We start from the raw sequence: 24,829 nt of genomic DNA on the forward strand, positions 1-24,829 counted from the left end.
CAGAACAGGATATGCTAAACAAATTTAGTGAACCATTTTATTTCTTAAATGCTACTCTCTAACATCATCATAGTACAAAAGCAAGAAAATGTTACTCCTGCTTTTATTTTTAACGTGTATTATCAATATTGTGCAAATCCACAGCACTGAAATAGTTGGCTCCCAATTAAGCCAACAAGATCTGGCAAAAGATGATTGGCTATTGAAAGATTTTAAAAACAGGGATTCCTAATATTAATTCAGCGATAATAAATGATAAATCCAGTCCTGTCATGAATACATTTTACTACAAAGAAATTCACTGGTCAAGAAGGTATGATGGAAACTGTTTTCACAGATTATGGCAAATGTTTCAACAACAGTTCATTTAGTGACTGTTCGAAGTTATAACGGCACTGAAAAAAGTGACTTATGACCATTTTTCGTATGTTGTAGCATCACTGTGGTCATGCGATCAAAATTCAGATGCTTGGCGACTGACTCATATTTATGACAGTTGCAGTGTCCCAGGGTCAGGTGATGATTACCTTTTGCGACCTTCTAACAAGCAAAGCCAGTGGGGAAGCCAGATTCACTTAATAACTCTGCTACTAACACCTGCAGTGTTTCACTTAACAACTGTGGCAAGAAAAGTCGTAAAATGAGGCAAAACTCACTTAACAACTATCTTGCTTAACAACAGAAATGTTGACCTCAATTGCGATTGTAAGTTGAGAACTACCTGCCCACACATACCTTTTCAAAACAAGAGTTGTATTTTTTAGTGTACAACCTGAAATATTGGCACCAAGCATGAACTAGCCCAGGGGTAGGCAACCTTGCCTCTTTTATGACTCGTGGACTTCGACTCCCAGAATTCCCGAGCCAGCTTGGTTGCCTACCCCTGAACTAGCCAAATCAGCAAAGCTTGTGGGATAACCACTAACCCTGACTAATAATTCAGAACAAGGGATAATAAGTCCTGAATGTTTAAGACTGCTGCATACTCTAGTAAAGGTTTCTTTACACCTTTACCCAGTAAACTTTTTCCTTCGTTGCTTTTGTTTTGTTGAACATAAAATCTGGGGAAGGATACAGTCAACAGTAGCTCAATATTGTGTTTAATTGCTCAATATTTTATAATGTTTAAATGAACCCAGGACGTATACTATCATTAACACATTAGTTCTATTTTGTGAATGACTGTTAGGAACAAAACTAGTTAAGAATGGTAGATTTCAACTGTTCCTAGGCCACGGTTAGGGCCAAAATTCTTTAGAGTTTTCCAGTATCTGCTAGCTTCAGTAAGATGCTAGGGATGCACTGCACACTCTCCAGAACGAATAAGGTAAAGGTAAAGGTTCCCCGGCACATGCATGCTAGTCGTTTCCAACTCTAGGGGCCGGTGCTCATCTCTGTTTCGAAGCCGAAGAGCCAGCGCTTGTCCAAGGACATCTCCGTGGTCATGTGGCCGGCATGACTAGACGCCAAAGGCGCACGGAACGGTGTTACCTTCCCACCGTAGTGGTCCCTATTTTTCTACTTGCATTTTTACGTGCTTTCAAACTGCTAGGTTGGCAGAAGCTGGGACGAGTAACAGGCGCTCACTCTGTTACAGAACGAATACCCACTCCCTAATCTGCAGCTGTATTTGGACAGCTACTGAAAACTACTATTTCTGACTGGAAAAAAAACAACAGGAAAAAGGCACTTTTCTGTACACATTTAAGAAACTCATGGCAGAAAGAAAGCCTATTAGTAGGTTTGAATATGAGAATTCCCTCCCCTCCTCTCCACAAATGCTTAAAATACTACAAATGTTCAGGTCAGCCAAGTAGGTGCCGTAGATTTTGTTTCACACAAGCGAATTTGCACAAGTGAATTTAAAGCTGTTTACCAAGCAATAGATTGGGAAAATACCCTCAGGCTAACTCTTTCTAATTAATTCAGAAAATTAGCTGGAACATTGTCTAAATGACCAGAGATGTGGAACCATTCACATTTGACAAGAGTTAGACAGGCAGATTTTTTTAAAAGGAATGATAAGTCAAGGAGCAGCAAGGAAGCATCAGTTTGCGCATCTAAGTTGTTAGATTTGTCAGGGGAGGATAATAATGTAATGTAATAATGTAAGCCAATGCAAACAAAAACACCATTTCTCGTTTGGAAGCCACACCACACCCATGTCAGCAATTTGTGGTATTCAGGACTAAAGGAGTCAGGAGGTTGTTCTAGCTTGTATTTGCTGCTAAGGAAGGACCAAGCAGGCATGTAAGAGACATGCCTTATCCTCTAAAAAGTACAGAAAAACAGTTTTAAAAAAAAGAACCTACAAACCCCCAGGAAAAACAATTCCTTGCTTCCTTTTATAGTATAAAGATTTGAGGAGGAAAGGACAATTATATTGAAGGGACACTGGAGAACCTCTTCTTATGATTAATACTTTAATGCCGGATGAAATTATACTATCTATGGTAGGTGACTATATAGCTTCTACTAAGGTACAGGCAGTTGCTAAGCAAAACATTTGTTAAATGAATTTTGCCCCATTTTACGACCTTTCTTGCCACAGTCGTTAAGGGAATCCCTCCAGTTATTCAGTTAATAACATGGTTGTTAAGTGAATCTGGCTTCCCCATTGTCATTGCTTATAAGGAGGTCACAAAAGGTGATTGCTAAGCGAGGACTGCTTGCATTAGAATGATATTGAACTTCACTCCTTTTTTAGTTCAACAACAAGAAAAAATATGAATAAAGACTGGAACATAAACACAGTCCTTCCGATAACAGATCTAGGTCCAATGTATGCATAAGTTCATACCTGACAGAAAATCTGGTTATACAAAATATTCTCTTTAAAAAAGGAAGCAATTCTCAGAAAGTAAAATGTGCATTTTATCTTAGTATTTGGGAAAAATCTTTTCATGGTATAATTGTATGGCTTCTCTGCTGTTTAAAGTGATACTTAACAGGAAGTGTGCTTTTGAAATAGCTATTTATTTCTGATTCTGTTAATCAAACAAGTTTCTGGAAAGTTAAGAAAAGCCTCCACAAAGAGAGGGAGTTTTGGGGATGGCCATATCTCAGTTCCTACAGAAAGTCTGAATCAATCTCCTTTTTAGTGAAATTCTTAAGGATGAGTTTTAAAATATACTATCTTTCTATAAATTTGTCTAGCTAAGCATTATTTCATTCTTAAATTTCACTGGGCAGGGTGGTTCAGCTATATAAAAAAGGAGAAATATATCAACTATATTTTGCACATATTTTGCAATGTCAATTAAAGAGAGGCTATACCTTTGGTATAGCATAAAGTCTGTATACAAGAGGTCCTAGGGCAGTGATGGAGAACCTTTTAGAGACCGAGTGCCCAAACTGCAACCCAAAACCCACTTATGTATCGTTGGGTGCCGGGTGGGTGTGGCCCATTGGGTGGGTGTGGCCCATTGGCTGGATGTGGCTCATTGGGTGGGCGTGGCTGCAGTGGTAACGGCAGATTGGGTGGGACTAAAAAGTTCAATCAATCAATTCCAACTTTCTGAGATCTTGTTTTTCCCCATGAGAAGTTGAAATTGATTGATTGATTGAACTTTTTTTTTTTTTTTTGCACAGGGCGGCAGAGGCCTAAAGTGAAAAGGTTTTATAAAACCCAGCTGAAAGGCCTAGGACTGGGGCGATGGCACGCGTGCCCACAGAGAGGGCTCTGCGTGCCAGCTGTGACACACGTGCCATAGGTTCGCCACCACGGGCCTAGGGTTATTTCCTAGCCTCTCTAGACAAAGATAGGAAACACTCCTACCAAGGACCCTGAAAGCTACCACTATTATTGCATGCAACATCAGATGAAATGAGCCAATGGTATGATTTTGTATAATGAAGCACTATACTTCATGAATTTGACAAAGAAACAATGTGTGGCAATGTATGGAAATGGAAAAAAGGACAGTTAGTACAGACCCTTATTTGGATTCTTTATTTTTTATGTAAAATACAAGATGTATATTAGGGATAGATTGCTCTAGAATTAGCTCATAATTCGGAGACTGAAGATTTTCAATAGACTCCGAATCACCTGACCAGAAAGAAAATAGAATTCATGATACAGTAGTTGGTAGATAGTAAACAAACATTTAGACTTTGCCACTCATAAAGCAATCATTAACATGTACAAAGAGAAATGCTAAGAATCTTACTTGGAACCACACACATTCCACTGTAAACTGAAGACTCTTATAATCTCTTCTACAAAGCCTGCAATTTCCCTTAACTAATATTTCCATTGGAGTTACTTGACGGTTATTTTAAAGAAAGTATTCAGAGCTAGAAGTAGGAACTTTTAATGAAAACATGGCTTCATCAAACAAGATACCACTGTATAACAAATGTAACAAGATATTGCAACATTTTATATATGAAATTATTGAGAATCCATGTCAAAGGGAAGAGGCAAGAGATTTTAGTGTCCAAGACTACATCCATCTCCTCAAAATTTAACAGTTATTAGTCAAACAGGCTTTCAGGCAAATATTAACTATTAACCAATAATTAAATTAGTCTGAATGGCTACAGTTATTCCAAACTTTTTCATTTAGATTCAACATGGTCACAAGCACCATGATGCTTTTGTTGGACGCCAGGTAGCTAAAAATGTTGAATGTTTTTGCATGTGTATCATTTGTAAATCATATACAAGAAAAAAATATATCAACGCTGCAGATCTTTACAATTCACGTAGAGATATTCCACAGTGCTAACACCAAAGAATAAATTGGATCAAGGGTATAATAATAAATAAATGTAACTTCTTAAAAGGCTGAAAATCATGGCTAGGGACTCATGTTTTGCTTTGTAAATGCGTGTTCTTTTAAGCCAGGTTTCCAACCTGATAATATTCTCAATAAATAATTAAAAGGGAAGTAGCAGGGGATTCTACTGTAGGCACTCCTTATGAATTGTTAAAGGTGGGTATTGAAATGTGTCCATGGCATGACTCTACGGATGAATGTTCTTATGTGACATCAGACTAGCCCTCATGGATAAAATTAATCATTCGCCTGGGAACGCTCCCTGAAAAGCTTAAGCAGAAGAGTTAGTCATACAGTGTTTATTACCTATTGTACTACTCTATATTCATAAATATATGATTACTATTCAAAATTCTTTCCAGACTGGTAATAACATCAAAGCTACAAGGATTGTGAATTGTTAAAAACAACTGTTATTTACATGATTATTTTTACATCAGTGTTGTAAAATAAAAGCCATTCTTTTAAAAGCTGTCCTCAATTGCAGCTAGCCTAGCCCTGGAGCTAAGGAGAAAATTGCTACTTGACATCCATGTTTGAACTGATAAAGCTGACTTGGACACGCTGTTCTGTTATTCAGCATGAGTATGAAAAACTTTTAAAAGGTGTCTTTTGTAAAAAGAAAAAGAAGAACAGCCTCCAGAAAGAGAAAAAAAGTAGTTTTAAAAATGGCACTGAAATCTACTAGGGCAGGCTGTTACAAATATACATATATAGCAACAGCAATTCAAGAAGTATTTATTGAAACAAGTTCCCCAAATCACAATCCATCAAAAAAGTTTCGGACTTCAACGTAATTTTGAGAAGGGTAATTTGACAAGTTTTCTGCCCAGAGTTGCCTCAAACTGCAAGATGGGTGACAGATAAATTAAACAAATAAATAAAGTCTGGCTGAAATCTTGAAGCTTACACCTCTGCATGGAAAAATGACAATCTTTATGATGCACTGCTGAAAAGAGTTCAATTTGAACTCAGAATGGCATAGGACAGGGATAGGCAACCTTGGCTCTTTTATGACTTGTGGACTTCAACTCCCAGAATTCCTGAGCCAGCAAATTAAACATGAATAAAGTATCAGAAATACATGTGTCCAAAAGAATTTTTTCTGTAGTACATTTTATAAAACTCAAATTTTAAAACACAGTTATAAATACTAGTGTTACTTCAGTTATGTCTTTTTCTCAAAAACATAAATTACCGTAACAATTTATTTTACTTACTCTTTAATATATTTTTGTCCTGCTTCTCCACTCAAAAGCAGTATTGAAACAAAACAATATATAATAAAACAGATTAGAATAATGTAAAACACACACAGTAAAAAGTGGGAAAAGAAAACAAAGCAGAATCAAATCAGCCAGCATTCATATATATAAAGCCTGGATTTTGATGTTACTTGGTTCAATATAAATTTCAGAAATTTCAAAAAGAAGTATCTTTATAACTTTTAAAATATTTTTGGAAAACAGAAATGTATGCCTATCTGAATAGAGAAAATTGCTAAGTCTACATTTCAAAAATTCAGTTGGGATGTTCTTTATCCACTAGGCTTCTTTATACTGTTATATTTGAGTCAGTAATAAGACTGGTCAAATTATTAACCTGGGTTTGTCGGTTGAGTCACACAGTTGATACAGCCTGATATAATGAAATCAGAGGATTAGAAAAATTAGTGAAGAAATACTGCCACTACATGGACAACACAGTTAATTAACAACACAGTTTTTAATTAACTTTGAAGTCCCAGATGTTTTAGATGCTGACAGGCATACATTTGGAAAGAAGCATAGCTTTAGGATGCTTTAAAACACTCCACAAGTATTTTCCTAAGTAAACAAATAAGCCAAATAAATATATCATATATAAATAGAAGAGAGAGAAAACATCTAATCAACATCACAATAAGACATCTATTTCTTACTTATTATATATAAATCCTCTTTTCCTTCCTGAAGTTCAGTAGTTCCTCCTCCTATTTTGTCCCACAACAAAAAAACCAACATCTTAACAATTGTATCACACTGGTTCTCTGTGATATCAATTATAATGGACATATTTTTAGATGTACGTGATTTCTTCAGGGTTCAGTTTAAAATACTTGAGTATGTGAAGCAATATTTTAACTTCAACCAAGTGACAGTAAGGAAACAGATGAAATTTGTCCAAAATACATTATAATGCCTTCTTCCAGCAGGCTTATACATGCCTCTGATGTGTTACATATGTATATGGTTGGACCACAGTTTATATTCCACATTTATATACATTTATATTTAGTAGATATATTTACAGATCACTCCAGCAGGACTGATCTGTAGCTATACATTTAAGTGTTACATATGTGCTGAGAAATTAAAAATTGATCCAAAAACTAGCAATATACGAAAATTCTCATCCACTAACATTCCAATGAATTAACCTCACACTCTGTTTGCCATAGTAGAAAGGTACATTTTAGAAAGATCCTCGTGACATTACCTTCATCTCAGCCCCATCTCACTGCTGAGGCATCCTATAGTTGTTCCACTTGGGAAGTGACCTTTTCCTTCTTTTCCTGACACAAAACTTGCTATTCAAGACAATTTACCTAAGCCCGGGAATAAACAGGGATACAGGTAGTCCTTGATGTAGGACCACATTGTGGCCCAAAATTTCCATTGCTAAGTGAAACAGACGTTAACGTTGAGTTTTGCCCCATTTTACGACCCTTGTTGCCAGACTTAAGTGAATCACTGCACTTAAGTTAGTAACCAGGTGGGATTCTTGGTGCTCTCTGACTTTGTTTTCTTGCAGACATTTTGTTACTCAAACTAGGTAACAAAACGTGATGATGTCACCTCGTTTGGGTAATGAAACCTCTGCAAGAAAACAAGCAAGCTCAGAGAGCACCAAGGACCTCTCATGTCAATCCTGAGCTACAAATGTTCTCCTTTATTGGTAACATGGTGTTAAGCGAATCTGGCTTCCTCATTTGACTTTTCTTGTCAGAAGGCTGCAAAACGGAACGCTGCAACCGTCATAAATATGAGCCAGTTGCCGAGTATCCGAAGTTTGATCGTGTGACCATGAGGACGCTGTAACAGTTCAAAGTGTGAAAAATAGTCATAAGTTACCTTTTTCCCCCCCCAATGACTAAATGAGTCACTAAACGAACTGTTGTAAATCGAGGACTACCTGTAGCAATCTGCTTAGCTGCGGTGGGCCTGGATTGTCTTCTGCGAAAAGGCTGTCTCCCGGCCTAGTTCCTTGACATGACAGCGATGCATGCGGGTGCTACCTGGCCTATTTTTTATACTAGAATACACTGGCATATAAAGCTCCCAGGAGATCAGCTAGCTGAATCTTGGATCTTGGACTTGGGAGATTGTAAAATACAGAAAGTATGAAACACACACGCAAACACAGTGATCAAAGGAGAGATGGGAGAGAGAAGAAACTTTCTGCCTTACCGAAAAGGTTTTATGTGGAAAACTGGCAGGAGAGAAAGGAAGGAACGTTCTGTAGACTTTGTAGTACTGGCATCCCCCTAGTACAGGGGTAGGCAACCTTGGCTCTTTTATGACTCAAGGACTTCAACTCCCAGAATTCCTGAGACAGCGTGGCTCAGCTTGGAAACCTCTCCCTTTCCCCTCAGCGTGGCTGGCTCAGGAATTCTGGGAGTTGAAGTCCACGAGTCATAAAAAAGAGCCAAGGTTGCCTACCCCTGCCCTAGTAGTTGGGCTTCACTGCTTTATATTTCAAATCAGCTCTACCAGTTACTCGGATTGGGGCTGGGAGATGGGGACTGCTGAACGCAGAAGATTATGTACCAATTACTTTGGTAGATGGACCCATATTAACGCAGGTGGACACTACATGGCAGCATCTATGAAACAGTCTCACGGGACTAGCAATCTCCCTCTCTCTGTGAACCTTTCAGATTCTCTTGAACTATTTTAACAGGCTCTGGCTGCAAGAGAAAAATCTGCTTGTCACCTTACATATCCATAAAGCAGTGTTATTATGCATGCGTATAATCCTATCTATCATTTAATAGGTGCTGAACAAATGGTGGTTATGACTGGTCTTTGAATTCCAGCCATCTCGGCACACCCCCCCCATGGTCACGTGATCACAATCTGGGTGCTTGGCAAGTCGTTTGCACTTATGACCGGTTGCCAAGCGCCCTACAATCACATGATCATCATTTGCAATATTCCCTCTGCTGGCTTCTACCAAAGGTCCGTGGGGAAGACAGCAGGGAAGATTGCAAATTGATGGGGTAAGTTTCTGCCACTCCCTCTGTGCCCACCCTGCAGTGGTCACTTGCACACCAAAGCACCCACTCCAACCCTTGCGGTGCCTCCCTCATATTCTCGAACCCAATCCACAACCCCATGCACCATGCACTATTATATGGAAAGGGACATTACTGGAACATTGCCACAGGCCTAAATATTTAGAGGTCACTCTAGATAGGGCTCTAACATATAAGCAGCACTGTACCAACACTAAACTGAAGGTCAGTGGACAAAAGAACATCCTCTGGAAATTAATAAGCTCTACCTGTGGTGCCAAACCAAGGATCCTTAAGACAACAGCTCTAGCTCTTCCCACTCAGCAGGCGAACACACTTGCCCAGTCTGGTCTAAATCAGCGCATGGTTGGAAAGTAGATGCTGCTCTGAATGAAGCCAGCAGAATTATTACTGGATGCCTTAAACCTCAATATAAAATCTACCACCTAGCTGACATTGCCCCGCCTGCTGTTTGCAGAGAAGCAGCAGCATAGAGACTCAAATCATCAATATCCATTCAACACCCTCTCTATGGCCTACAACCAGCTCAACAGAGACTAAAATCCAGGAAAAGCTTCCATAGGTTGACAGAAGACTTTGAAGAATTTGAAAGCAGAGCGGACCAATGGAAAACTACAAAGAACCAACATTGGATGGAACCAGTGGATGAACTGGGTCCTGGGTCTGACGAAAGCTGGGAATTATGGAAATCATTGAAAGAGACTGCGCAAAATCCACAGACTCTCCAAACAAATGGGGTTATCTGGTTGCTTCTGCTCTTTGCAATTGTGGTGACATGCACACACACACACACACACACACACACACAAACCTGCTCTTTGTGCCCCGACCATGACAGAACCCAATTAATGTTGCTAGTTTCTAGGCAAGATCTGTTTAATTTGTACATATTTTAATTTTGTATTTTACAGTTTAAATGTTAGGTTATACAGACACCTTATTTTACTTGCGACGCTTCTGACATGAACACACACACAAACCCCATGCACTTTCCCTGACCCATACAATGCTCCTCACTTACTCTCTCATACCCTTCCCAACCAGCACCTCTCACACACTCCTTGCACCTTCCCCAACCTGCACAACAACTCTCACACACCTCTTGCACTATGGGGTACCTCTCTTGCAACTCTTGCAGTCTCCCGGGCTCTCTCTCACAACTCCGCCATTGAATACATCCCTCTCCAATCCTCCTTATCACCCCTTTGCTTCTTTCCCCACCTTCCTGTAGGCCTGGTACTTGTAATTTCCTACCAGTTTCCCCACTAACTTTGGTTATGGGAAGCCCAGTGGGAAGTCATCTCACCCGATGACCGTGGGACTTAGTTAACAACAGCAACTGGGACTGCAGAGATTGCTGGTGCGATGTGGTCATGCGTCACTTTTATTGATTGAAGTTCTGTTATCGTAAATTGAGGAATACATATGCGGTCTTATTTTTAACAACCGCAAATTAATCTCAAGCACAACATGAACGTCACCAATCACACGAAAGATGAAAATTTGGAAACTGATTCTTAATGCAATCCCCTGAAACACATACAACTCCTTTTCAGACATCTGCATTGTTTCTGACCATTAGTGTTAAGAGTCCATACAAGGCATAATATTCCATTTCCTAATAATTAGCCAATCTCTGATACGGAAGATTAACTTAGTTACTCATATGTACTTTGTGGAAGGAGAAGTGTCATGAGTCTATGGTAGGATCAAAGTTAGAAGTCTGGTAGCACTTTTTTTTTTGGACTAACCATAGTTGCATCTGATGAACCGAGCTGTAGTTCACAAAATCTTACATCTTTTAATAAAAATCTGTTAGTGTGAAAAGGTGCTCTTCTGAGTCCTCCTGACTTTTGTATCCATCTCAGGAGCCATCTCCCATTCCCCAAACAAGTTAGCTTGTCAAGAATAGAAGATACAGATGACTAACTAAATCACACTATTACGCTTTGCAGTGTATTCCCATCCCATCCCAATACTCTTCTAAATACCTTCAGATCATCAGCCTCAGGTTTTTCAGTCTCTGAATCGTCATCTTCCTATAAGACAAAGAATGTACAGAATTAAGCTTTAAATTGTCAGCAAGTTCTTGCATATTTGGCAAGGGACTTGCACTAAATAGCCTAATTTTGCTTTTTAATTCAGCTAGGTTGCTCTCTCAACTTCTTTCTCAAACCCTGTTAAATAGCCATTCAAGGAAAAGAAGGTATAAATAAGTTAAGTTTACTTCTAAGAAGCCAAGGTAGATTCTAAGAACCCACACAATGCTGGATTTCTTTTTTCTTAAAAGGCATTAAAAGTCAGCAGCTAGGATACATTTTATCAGTTGATAAATTTTTTTTGCTAATTTTATTCTAATAAATAAAGCAGGTCACATTAGGCAAACATGAGGACAACTAGCCGTGTTCCCACTTAATAACATATAGAATCTTTGATTCTAGAGCCTCCAAAACAAAGTTTCAAGATGATATAATATGCATTTGTAAGAAAACAATTGAAAATGTTGGATAAAATGGAATGTGGTGCCTTCTGAGCTTGATGGTTTTCTTGCATACAATGGAACGAATGGACCAAAGACTAGCATATAACTACTACCATAGCACTGTATTATCAATCAATAGCACGCCCCAGGTTTTTCATTGCTAAAGAATGGCCCTGAAATTCCGTAATGCATCTAGTTTGGAGTTCAACAATAGGTTACAGCCTCCACATTTATTATCACATTCACTGTATCTTTCTGAAACTGAAGTTGTTATCCAGGTTTCCCACCTAGATTCTACTTTAGGTACTTATTTCAAACTCAACATGAGATTAAATACTGAATTATCACAGATATAGGAATGCCCACAATAAAAAAGATCACCTAATTCTTTTGCCACCATATTATGAAGAAATTATAAAAATTGTAAATATGGTTTCTTCAATATAAAGACTGAAATTATGGATACCATTATTTAAAGTTAAGCTTAAAAGAATTTACAAAGATAAATAGCATTATGTCATAATTTAAATTTTAATTTATAGCTGCATGAAACATTAATATTGGGAACATATGTGGTAGAATTTTGGGATGAGGTACCAATATTATATTATTAATACACTGTTCTCCCTTTTATTGCTACCATCTGATCTAAGAGAAATGGCAGTAATCCTGAGCAGGTGTCCTGGATGTATCTTAATTAAGACAATAGTATACAGTAATAACCATCTGCATGAGGGGCTATCAAAATAAGCAGGATGGTAGATAGGGTGTGGCATTGCTGATTTTGAGCAAGTGTACTGATGTATGCAGACAAGTGGGATTTGCATTGTGATTTTCAAATCTTTGTATTGTGATGTTCAAATAGACCCCCATCTGCAGATGCTTTTGATAGCACTTGTAGGTTTTGCCAATCAGTGCAGAGATATACAATCTCACTTAGATGAACTGTGCTCCATTTATGAACTTATTCTGAGGTATTCATGCAATAGCATTATCCTGAATATTGGATGTTATCAGCTATAAAGCAAGTTATTATTTTTTTTGAAAAATGGATTTCCCCCGCTTTAAATATCTTTGGGATTTATTCACATGGAAGGATGCTTCTTGAAATAAAAATTAAGTAGTTGGTCAAAGTATATGAGCAATATACTTATCCTACTACTCAGATTAGAGTAGACCTCTTCTCAAGAGGTCATCCATGCATGGCATATTAAATTTCATTTTAAGAAAGAATCAAAAGTATTTTCAGGCCACTTATTTATAAAAATTATATATCTAAATTATAGGTATTTGGAGATAATGCAAAACTGAATATACACGTAAGAAAAGTTATAGGAAAATGTTGCCTCCTTCAAACTAGAAAAATATGTAGGAATTCTCATTTACAACCCCAGTTGAAAGGATAATCCATTATAAGAGAAAAACATGTTTGGAAAATGCCACAGTATCTTGGTAAAAAATTATCATTTGAAACTCTGGCAATTTTAAAATACTATTTGAAGACTACTTTTAATTAATCAATTTATAGAGCTGCCTAACTCACAACTGCAACTCTTTTAGATTAAAAGCAAGAATACACCAAACCCATCCAAAGTGTTTAAAAAAAACAAACCACATCTCATACTAATCAAATGTTCACAGAATGAGCTCATCTAACATCCTGGCCAAAGAAGGGAATATTTGTAAAAAAAATGGAACAGAGTAGAGAAGCTACATTTTAAAAGCTTTGCAGGAATAATCAGCTCAAGCAATGCATGGGGGTAGAAGAAATAACAATGTATTGGCTACTATCGTAAAATCATGTTATAGGTATTTTTTTATCAATTTATGTATTTTTTTTACTTTTAGATTTTAGAATATAGAAATTTACTTCTAGAATATAGAATATAGAAATGTCAAGTGTACATCAACTATAAAATGGATCATTTTATGTTTACATTAAGATTTGATCTTGCAAACAAAAAGGCATTGCCACTGAAGGAAGTTAGGAATAACAGGCTTTTCCATTTTATTTAAGCATTCCTCTAGCAATTCTGTGATAACTTCGAAAACAATATATGTAAACAAAAGAAACAAAGAAGGCACAAAACGTTAACATTCCTATATTGCTCTAGTGAAACCTGCAATCCAGGTTTGATTGCTATATAACAAAATACCTACTGACTGTCTGCTGTTTTCGTCATCGTCTTCATCATAACCATCCTCTTCTCCTTCCATTTTACTGAAGTCGTCTTCTCCATAGCTTTCTGACACCAAGCCACCTTTTTCTTCTAGGCCATCCAACGAAGGAAGAAAATGGTTAATAGTCATTTTGCAATCCGGCAGAAGATTGATACTGTTGTACAAATCACATATATAAATACACCTGCTGAAATAAACAACTCTGCTAAACAAGGAATATGATCTTTTACTTAAATAACTTTTCTTCAGCCCCTCTACCATAAGTTCTTTCTTGTTAACTGTCCAATAAAATACTAAGCATTAGTCTTACAATGTTTTGCACATACCATGGCACTTAAAGGTGCGTGAACTTGTTTAAATATACAATTTTCCTGCAAAAATATAACCTAAAACATAGTCTGTTCTCCATATAGATAAAGCTAGAGAACCCAATTAAACAAATGACTCCAAACATTGTAATTCATTTATTTACTGAGGAATGCTACAGACTTGTACAGTGGCTAAAGTAAATGACCCTGTAGGATTATCAATCCATTTGAAGGGGGAAATTAAGAGTCAGGGGTTTCAATCAATGGGAGGATAATCAGGTGTGAGTGTAGATGGTTTGCCTTATTTAAAGAATAGAATTCCGAGTATTCCCTTTCAGTCTGATCTTTGCAATAGGAAAGTGTGTTATGGTTCAAACAAAGATTTTTTTGAGCATCTCCTGTTGATTCTTACCAGGCTTGAAAATGTTACAAAACTATTTCCAAAGAGTTTGGATTTTATCAATTCATTCTCAGGCAGACTGTGTGCAAATAGGGATAATTCAACAACACTGTTACCCTCACCAGGAGTGGTTGACCAACCACGATCATACAAAAGACAAGGTGTGTAATACTTCAAGAAGTCTCAAAGAAGCCCAGAGTAACAGAGTAAAAGGAACTAAAGGCCTTTTTTGCATTGGTGAATGTCAGTGTTTGTGAAACCATCATCAGGAAAACACTGAACAATGGTGTACCTGGCAGGATTGCAAGGAGAAAGCCATTACTCTCCAAACGAAGAAAATTGTTGTCCATCTACCATTTGTGAAAGACCATGCAGATAAACCAGAAGGCAACTGGAAGAATATTCTGTGCATAGATGAAACCAAAATAGAAATTTCTGACTTCAATGAAAAACATTAGGTTTGGTGAAAGAAAAACACTGCATTTCAGCATAAGAATTTTATCCCATATGTGAAATGTGGTGGTGGTAGTATCATCTTTTGGGCCAAGACAGCTTGCCATCATTGATGGAACTATGAATTCTGAACTGTGCTAGCAAATTCTACAGGAAAATATCAATGTATCAATCTGTGAATAGAAACTCAAAAGAAATGGGTCATGCAACAAGGCAATGATCCAAAATGCACAATTTGTATGACCAAAGAACACTTAAAGTAAAAGAAAGTTAATATGTTTATTATTAATAATTAATATAATTAATATAATTTAATTATTAATATAATAATAATTCTATCTATCCTGTTTGCCATCGTTCACTCCCTAGAGACTAAAATGGACAATGTGAAATTTGAGCGGGCCCGAACAAGGAGTATATATCGGAGGTGGTGACCCTTTGAGAGCTGTAATGCAACGAAATTTCATTTTGATGTATGCCGATTGGTGTACATTCAAAGTGACAATAAAGTTATCATCATCATGTTGTAGAAGGACAATTCATGGGAATAAGCCCACCAACTTCCCTGAATTGAAGCTCCCCCATAAGAAGGAATGGCCTAAAATTCCTCCAAGCCAATATGCAGGACTGATCAGTGGTTACCAGAAACTTTTAGTTGCAATTATTGCTGCCCCAAGGTATGTGTGTGGGATGTGTGAGACATCAGTTATTGAAAGCAAAGATTCACACTTGCTACACACAGGTATGCAGTTCTGGATCCTTTTTCCCAATAAATAATTGAATATAATGTTTTGACTCACATGTTTAATTGGGTTCTCTTTATCCAGGTTTAGGATTGATGGGGAGAACAGATCACCTTTTAGGTCTTTTAAGCACCATTGTATATACAAAACACACCAAGTCAAATGTCTGATATTTTATCTAACTAGTACGGTATGGTAGAACTCACACTGAAGAGGATGAAGAAAGCAGTCACTTTAAATAACTATTGGGTTAAAGTTAATTAACAGCGTAGCCAAGTAAAAAGGCGCTTCATATTTTCAAAAAGGCACCTTTTCCCATAACCATCTGCCCACAACGCCCATCAAGCCAAGAATACAGGGGCTACAAACACTTCCAGGAAACGGAGGCTGGAGGGAGGAGAAAGCTTCAACAAGGCCATTTAACATATCTTCCCTGAACACAACTCTAAGCCAAAGCCAACCAACCGTACAATGCATCAGCACACCCAGCAGGCAGATTGGGAGTTATCCCGATCAGGTTCCAAAGAAGAAACGAGGCATGGCGTCTTATTAAACCCAACCAAACCGCCCCACCCCCCAAGGCCTCACCCGTCCCTCCTCCTCGATCGCTCCCGGCGCCGCCGGCCTCGCTATCAGACTCGGGCTCGGAATCTTCCGCATAAACCGCCAAGGAAGATAGAACGCTTTTTTTCGCCGCCGCCGCCATCTTCCTTTTCGAACTCAGTTGAATTCTCTTCCGGCGCAAGTAAATGGCGTCAGCGAAGCGCTCGCCGGAACTACCTTCGTTCTTTTCGGGACCGCGATAGCTGCGGACTAATTTTCCCAAGGCATCTCTTCGCTCAAAGTGGAGGAATTCGTGTAACTGCTGGGTCTCGCTGGAAACAGACGAAACGAAGAGCCTTTTCCCCTCAAAGTCCCGGCTCTTCAACGGCCTCTTACGTCATCAACTCGCGCTGAAGCGGTGCCGAAGTGCCTGATGCTGCCGGAACATGAAGCCGTCTGAATTAACCGGGATTCTGGCAGCGGCTGCGCCTGCCCTGTGAGGCCTATGGCTCAAGAATATAGTTTCAGAGAGCTGAGAAGGAAGAAAGTTTCATAGTTTGTGGGTGCACTAAAATGTTGCCCCGCGGGGCCGCGGTCTCGAGTTTCGGTTTCGGCTTTCCTCAGATGGAAAAGGTTGGAATGGCTTTACCTGGAGATTATTTGTATCCCGCCGATTTTTAATCTCTTTTCTACGGACGAGGATCTGAACGTTTCGTCGTACTTCTTAAACCTGCTAGAGATTTTCTCTGGCAGATCTGCGTCAGAAAGTAATTTTAAGAAAAGTGATAATAAGAAAGTCAGGAAATTTAAATTGGTCTCGGAGTTAGGTGTCGGTTAAATAGCAATTTGTTCTCCAAGCCCATCTTTTCCGAAGGTGAAATATTATATCGTGCGAAATTAAAAGATGCGTTTTGTGGAGCGTTTTCTGAAGGCTAACCTAAAAAAGCTAAGCAGAGTTGGCTTAGTACTTGCATGAACACCACTGATTTGTCCCAAAATTATTGCCTAAACTGGGAATAAGAAAAACATCCTGAAGCACACCTAATTCCCTGTTGCTTGGAAAATCGAATGGCATTGAGCTCCACGTGAAGGAAACGAAGGTTGGGACGCAGGGAAGAAGTAGTAGGTATAAAATAGTAATCTGCATTCCGAAAAAGCAAGAAAATAGTTCAATTTCTTGTGCCTAGGTTCTTTTAGTCTCTGGATTATAATCTAATGTACTTACAGCTTTGCTTCTTCTATTGGATAATGAATAGCAAGAACTCTTGTATTTTACTAAATCGGAGAATGGTGATGGTTGTGTAAAAACCATACAGAAGATAGTATTATTGAAATAAATCTGTTATGCCTATACAGGTGATGATTTGCAAGAAAAGAAAATAATTGCATGAAGGTCCCCTCTTTACCTCTATTTTGAATTATTCCTAGTATTGGCTTTTAAGATGAGTAGCAGTTCTTCCTCAAGATTGGAAGATAGAGTTCTGCAAACTCTGACAAAAGTTTTTGGATTTAACTCTTTCAAGACTTCATTGCAAGGAAGTGCAACTATGACTGTGGTAAAAGGTAAACTGCAAGAACTTTTTATGATCGTATAAAATATTTTAAACATGTCATTCAAAGATTCCCAGCTTCCCAAAATATGGCAAGTATAACATTCTATTCCCTGTAACAATAAGAGAAAAACATACAGTGAAAAAGCTGTGAATATTATAAAAGACTTTTTTCTACTGCTGAAAATACATAAAAGTCTTTTAGGTTCATTATTTCATTTATTACAATTGGAGATTTTCCTAGACTATCTCTTAAAATGAATAATTGATGTTGGCCAAATCCATAGTAAAATTGATTTATCTGGGAATAAACTCCATTAAACAGACTGTTTTCCAAGGAAATGAATTGTCACTTCCAAAGGTTATGCTAGCTGAGAAGTCATGTAAATGTATTACAAACCTAATACATTTAGAGCAGGCATGTCAAACTCATGAGGTCGCGCGATGTATTGCAACTTTTTCCCCATTGCCAGCAATGGGGTGGGCGCAGTTTTGATGTCACAGATCCAGCCTGCGGGCCACCAATTTGATATGTATGATTTAGAGAATGCTTGGCTGATTTTACATAAATTTGGATGATGCTGACTTAAGCTTTGTAAACTGAGATGTGATTTACTACAATCTATACTAAAAGTTTTCAGTTAACAGTAATTTCCCAATACATCCAAACTGAATAGCTATGGACTGGAGTCAGATTTGGTCACCTAGAATGGAAATCAAATCAAATAAATCAAATAGAACTGTACAGGTAATCCTCAACCTATGGCCACATTGAGCCCAAAATTTATGATGTTAAGAGAAAAAATTGTAAGTACTTTTTGCCCCATTTTACATCTTTTCTTGCCGCATTTGTTAAGTGAAACATTGAAGTTAAATTAGTAACAGAGTTGTTAAGTAAATCTGGATTCCCCGTTGTCTTTGCTTGTCAGAAGGTTGCAACAACCGGTTCTCTCTGTGGATGCCGCTTCCGGAAGTCCATTCTGGGCCTGGGCAACAAAAAATTAGCTACCATTTCTGTCCAACTGTGCGAACTGGCTGAATCCCACCACTGCATGGGATGCCTATGAAATTATTTAAATTTAACTGGAACTATGACATCTGCATATAATAAATTACTTTTACAAGAAAAGAACTCATTGTTTAAAAAGCCCTGCATGCATGCACACTATCAGCTCTCAGATTTTTGGCACAGCTTGCTCTTTTGGTGTTGCAGCTGCAGGGCAAATGGAAGATGGAGCAGAGGGTCATGGTGAGGAGAACAAGCTCTTTGCAGCTGTTCCTTTTCTGGGTGACGGATGGGACTGGATTTCTATTTGGTTTAATTCCAGATACGCTGGGAGAACCAGAGATGCTGGGTTTCCCAGCCAATAGCACAGGACTACTGTTGGCTTGTTGGATTAAGGTGAAACAATTCATTTTTTGGATCAGAACAGGTAGTCCTCAACTTACAACAGTTCACTTAATGACCATTTGAAGTTACAATGGTACTGAAAAAAGTGACATGACTATTTTTCACACTTACAACCATTGCAGCATGCCTGATCGATTTATATTTGGATGCTTGACAGCTGGTTCATATTTATGACGGTTGCAGTGTCATTTCTGCCTGGACTAAACATTCCCAGAAAGAAATCAGGCAGGAGAGCCAATTTGGTTAAATGGTTAAGATGCTGGCCTAGAAACCAGGAGATTGTGAGCTGTAGTCCTGCCTTAGACATCAAAGCTGTGGGCAGTGGTGGGATTCAGCCAGTTCGCACCACTTCGGCAGAACTGGTAGCTAATTTTTGTTGCCCAGGCCCAGAATGGACTTCCGGAAGCGGCATCCACAGAGAGAACCAGTTGTTCACATAGTTGAATCCCACCACTGATTCCATGTTAGAGTGAAACTCATGGACACATTTCAGCAACATCAATGATTTAAGACATATTCATTGCTACGGGGCTTTGTGGCCTCTTGATGGCCAATTTAGAGCCCCATTTAAATAATATCTGGGTATATAATACCAGAATCCATCTACTCATTAAACTTAACCTGTGGTACCTTTTTTCTGAACTCAGCCTGGAAAAAAATGGATTCTTTCAGTGAATAGCAGAAAGTCAAGCTCACACTGATCTAAAGCATTTCTTCTAAATCATTTTCATAGTACACCTAGCTTTAATATGTTTTACTACAGGGTATTGCCTCAGTACTGTTGTGCTTTTATGGATATATGTAAGATTTGATATCTTATGCATAGCCTGAGAAAAAATTGTTCTGGTCTTCAAAACAGAATCTGGAGACACTTGTAATAAAAAAAGAACTTTGAACATTTTGTTGTTGCTTTTGCAGGGGACAAGGATGCATTTATATGTATGCCAACAGGAGCAGGGAAATCCCTGTGTTATCAGCTTCCAGCAGTTTTGGCAACAGGCATTACTATAGTGATTTCGCCATTAATTTCACTTATTCAGGTAATTTCTACAATTATGTGAAAGAAGAAATATGCTTTAAATAGAAAAGATGTTTTAAAATCTGCCTTTTCCAAAGAGTTTGTTTGCTTAATTCAGATCAATAACTACAGGTTATTGTATAATTCAGTCTCATAAGTGAAAGTAATTGGAAGTTCTGGAATTAGCATTATTCTTTGGCCTTCAGGTATTACTATAGTGAGATTATATATGTAATTGTTCTGAGTTATCTTTTTGTATCAAACTTTTGAGGTGTTTAGAGGTTTCATGTAAACAAATATTCAAGGAATATTTGGTACCATGTTGGATGATACTCATTGTCATCTTTCTTTAATCAGCTTGTTTAATTAGAGGCAAATCAAATATTGTATGTAATGTCAACCATTTTAATTTAAAGAATACTCAAGGAGCTAAAATTAAAAAAAAAACATCTCATGTATAGTAGTAAATGGGTTTGAAAATTCTAAATATAGTTAAGATTATCATAAATGTCTTCATATTGCAGCAGTTTGCTGGTCAGATTCTTTCTGTAAAACTACCTTTCTCTTTTCTCGTAGGATCAAGTAGATCATTTGCTCTCTCTCAAAGTCAGAGTGAGCTCTTTTAATTCCAAGATGTCCGCTCAGGAGAGAAAAGCCATCCTTGCTGACTTGACAAGTGACCACCCTAAGATAAAGCTGCTGTACATCACTCCAGAGATGGCAGCTTCTGCTTCTTTTCGGCCCTCCTTGGAGCGTCTAATATCTCAAAAACTTATTTCTTACTTGGTGGTTGATGAAGCTCACTGTGTTTCCCAGTGGGGGCATGACTTCAGGCCAGACTATCTGCATCTTGGCTCCCTGCGTTGTCGCATGCCCAATATACCATGCCTGGCCCTGACAGCCACAGCTACGAAGCAAGTTCAGGAAGATATTATAGCCCTGCTGAAGCTAAAGCAGCCTGTGGCTACTTTTAGGACGCCTTGCTTCAGGCCCAATCTATTCTATGATGTGCAGTATAAAGACCTTTTAGCAGATCCCTATGAAAATCTGAAGGATTTCTGTCTGAAGTCTCTTGGACGGCAAAATGAATTAGGGGTGAGTGAAATCTCTTTTTTTTTAAAAAAAAAAAGTTATTTGTGGTTTATTGGTCTTAGGTAACCAGGTGCAGCTAACATGATAAGACAAAATTTGGATTGAATCATATTTCCTTTGCTACTTGTTTAGAGAGATGAACTCCCTGACGGAACATACATGAGACATCATATGCATCTATTAGATAATTTTTCCAGATAAAAATTAGGAACTTAGTTGGGGAAATATACATGTAGCTTCATGGATCATACCAATATTTAGTAGGTTCAAAAGTATATAGTTCATTCAAAAGTATGCTCAGGAATTATTTCTGAGTAGACATGCATAGGATAATTCTATTGAAGTGGCTTCCCCCCCCCCAGAAAAACAAATAATAGAGTAGTATTACAGAAATAATAATTATTTACAGGTAGTCATCGATAGTTCATTTAGTAATGGTTCAAAGTTACAGCGGCATTGAAAAAAGTGACTTATGACCATTTTTCACACAACCTTTGTAGCATCCCCGTGATCATGTGATCAAAATTCAGATGTTTGGCAACTGGTTCATACTTATGACCGTTGCTGTGTCCCGGGGGGGGCATGTGATCCCCTTTTGCGACCTTCTGGCAAACAAAGTCAATGGGGAAGCCAGATTCACTCCACAACTGGGTTCCTAACTTATCAACTGTAGTGATTCACTTAACACATTTTGCAAAATTTACTTAGCAACTGTCTCACTTAGCAACAGAAATTTTGGACTCAGTTGTGGTTGTAAGTCGAGGATTACCTCTGTGTCCAGGAAAGGAAGCTGTGATCCTCTGAATTTTATTCAGTGCTAAATCTCAACAGCCCTCAGCATTGCCCACATTAACTGAAGCTATTGGAAGAGTTTATTTCGCAGCGTATGGAGAACCATAATCCCACTCTTGCAAAATTACTTATAAATATGCATGAATAAAGGAGGGATATAAATAAATAAGTACATAGGTGATACCGTATGTATCCAAAAGCTTCAAAAGAAAGAATCCAAATTCTTCAGATTTAATTTAGCAAGTATGAATTTTTCAACAACACGTTTGAATTCTTGATCAGTTTAACGGAGTCAGATCAGAGCAAAAGGGACAGTACATGACAATGCAGGTTATGTAAATATTATATAGGAATATAAGATTACATAAATTTACATGTTTTGTAGAATCCTAGCTTATTTTAGAGTAAATATAACTTGTGTCACCACATGGGAAATAAAATAAATATAATATTAATTTATTCTTTTCCCCATAAGATGACACAGGTTGTACAGTCTATTGATTTTTTTAAAAAAAGAAAGCTATGGTTATTTTTTAAGAGTCAGTGAGGCATTGGGGTTACGCTGTTGATCCCAGGTTCGTATCCAGGATCAGTCGTAGACATTCTTGGGCCATTCACTGTTTCTTAACCCAGTATGCCCCACAGAAGACATCAGACAAAAAGATGCTATGTATGTTATCTTGAGCTCCCAGAGGAAAAGCAGGATATAAGAATATATATACTAAAAAAATAAATACTAAATTTAAAAAAGTTGTGTTTTACAAGCTGGGCAGCCAAATAAATCTTTGAAATAAATAAACATCTAAAAAAACCTTTTGAAGTTACAACTCTCAGTTTCTCTGCATATGTGTAAATTTATAGATCTGTAGTTCAGACTGCAAGATCAATTTAAAGGCACGTCACCTTTAGTCGGCAGTACTTTTGTCTGTTTATTTAAAATATTTGTATGCAGTGGTTGTCTTCAAGGACTAAGGATAAATACCATTTATTTAGTCTTGTTATAACTTTGAATGGTCACTGAATGAATCTTTAGATCTGTAGTTTAGAAAACTTAGGTATTTCTAGAAACCCCTTCGGTCACATTTGGCATCACTGAAGGTTGCCAAACTTTCTATTAAAGTCGACATAAGAACGAAAGAGGGAAGAATGGTTTATGTGAGGTAATAGAGAGGAAAGAATATTGCCATAGAGAGAACTGAGAATTGACCTTTTATAATGAGGAGTGGGGAACTATGGCCCTTTTATGACTTCTGGACTTTGACTCCCAGAATTGCTGGGAGTTGGAAGTCCACAAATAATCAAGCGACCATAGTTATCCACCTCTGATCTACATTGATTGCTGGAGTCAGAGAACATAAATATTGTCCACCGGTAGTCTTTTTGGGCTTGACTGTTCATTGTACCTGATACTGTTCAGACTTTTGTATAAGTTCTGCTTCTATTTGGAAGTAGGAAAATCAAAAGGTTCACGAGAAAATGAACATTTAAAGTCATATGTTGGCATCTGTATAAAATATGTCAAGTGTTAACCCTAAGCCAAGCCTATGAAACCTTCTCTTAGTACCCCATATCTGTAGCTTAAGTGTTTATTGTTGCATTTCCGTATGATGCTAATGTTAGCTTCCTTCTCTTTTCTTCTGTGCAGGGGTATCCTGGCTGTGGAATTATCTACTGCAGGATGAGAGATGCTTGTGAGCAAGTGTCTATTCAGCTAAGCAATAGGGGAGTAAAAGCCAAGGCATATCACGCAGGTAATGCAAACTCTGTTTCTTTCCACTCCAAGCAATTCTTTAGTGTGAAAAAAACCACAACAACGTTTCTTAGCCTTTGTTGTTGTTAGCTGCGAAGTTGTGTCCAACCCATCGCGACCCTATGGACAACGTTCCTTCAGGCCTTCCTGTCCTCTACCATCTTCTGGAGTCCATTTAAGCTCACGCCTACTACTTCAGTGACTCCATCCAGCCACCTCATTCTCTGTCGTCCCCTTCTTCTATTGCCCTCAACCTTTCCCAGCATTAGGCTCTTCTCCAGTGAGTCCTTCCTTCTCATTAGGTGGCGAAAGTATTTGAGTTTTAGCTTCAGGATCTGGCCTTCTAAAGAGCAGTCAGGGTTGATCTCCTCTAGGACTGACCGGTTTGATCGCCTTGCAGTCCAAGGGACTCGCAGGAGTCTTCTCCAGCACCATAGTTCAAAGGCCTCAATTCTTTGGCGCTCAGCCTTTTTTATGGTCCAACTTTCACAGCCATACATTGCAACTGGGAAGACCATAGCATTGACTATACACACTTTTGTTGACAGGGTGATTTCTCTGCTTTTTAGTGTGCTGTCTAGATTTGTCATGGCTTTCCTCCCCAGGAGCAAGCGTCTTTTAATTTCTTGGCTGTAGTCCCCGTCTGCAGTGACCTTGGAGCCCAGGAAAATAAAATCTGTCACTACCTCTATTTCTTCCCCATCTATTTGCCAGGAATTGAGAGGGCCGGATGCCATGATCTTGGTTTTCTTAATGTTAAGTTTCAATCCAAGTTTTGCACTCTCCTTCTTCACCCGCAACAAGAGGCTCTTTAGTTCTTCTTCACTTTCTGCCATTAGAGTGGTATCATCTGCTCTTAGAGTGGTATCATCTTAGCCTCTATTCTGGTGTTAAAAAGGACTAGTCATAAAATGCAGAAACCACTAATTCTGATTCTTCTCTCCCTGCTTTTTAAGTCTTTTGGCAACATTCACACAACACATTTTCTGAGTAGAGTCCTTCCCAAGACAAAGATACTACTCACT

The 24,829-nt window shown here is 38.2% G+C and overlaps 2 protein-coding genes across 7 annotated transcripts in view; one reads left to right on the forward strand and one right to left on the reverse strand.

The window, feature by feature from the left end:
* SAP30BP (SAP30 binding protein) overlaps positions 1 to 17,166 on the reverse strand; it is a 39,083-nt gene extending 21,917 nt beyond the window's left edge. Inside the window, exons 1-3 of the mRNA XM_083354134.1 lie at positions 16,237 to 17,166; positions 13,724 to 13,833; positions 11,073 to 11,120 (exon numbers count right to left, since the gene is read on the reverse strand). Coding sequence (XP_083210260.1) covers positions 11,073 to 11,120; positions 13,724 to 13,833; positions 16,237 to 16,354 — 276 coding nt within the window. The 5' untranslated portion in view covers positions 16,355 to 17,166. The remainder of the gene's footprint in view (positions 1 to 11,072; positions 11,121 to 13,723; positions 13,834 to 16,236) is intronic.
* The window catches only part of RECQL5 (RecQ like helicase 5), an 80,192-nt gene continuing 71,996 nt past the window's right edge, over positions 16,634 to 24,829 (forward strand). For 3 of the 6 annotated variants that reach the window (XR_014491382.1, XM_083354130.1, XM_083354131.1), the window contains exons 1-4: positions 17,407 to 17,754; positions 20,071 to 20,192; positions 20,747 to 21,265; positions 23,700 to 23,805. Coding sequence is in view for 5 of the 6 variants with exons in the window: in XM_083354130.1 (XP_083210256.1) it covers positions 17,634 to 17,754; positions 20,071 to 20,192; positions 20,747 to 21,265; positions 23,700 to 23,805 (868 nt within the window). In the remaining variant the exon portion in view is untranslated. Of the gene's footprint in view, positions 16,825 to 17,131; positions 17,318 to 17,406; positions 17,755 to 20,070; positions 20,193 to 20,746; positions 21,266 to 23,699; positions 23,806 to 24,829 lie in introns of those variants that run through there. The other 3 variants (XM_083354129.1, XM_083354128.1, XM_083354127.1) reach the window with 3 other exon arrangements.

The sequence above is a fragment of the Vipera ursinii genome (genome assembly GCF_947247035.1).
Source record: "Vipera ursinii genome assembly, chromosome: 2".
Lineage (NCBI taxonomy): Eukaryota > Metazoa > Chordata > Lepidosauria > Squamata > Viperidae > Vipera > Vipera ursinii.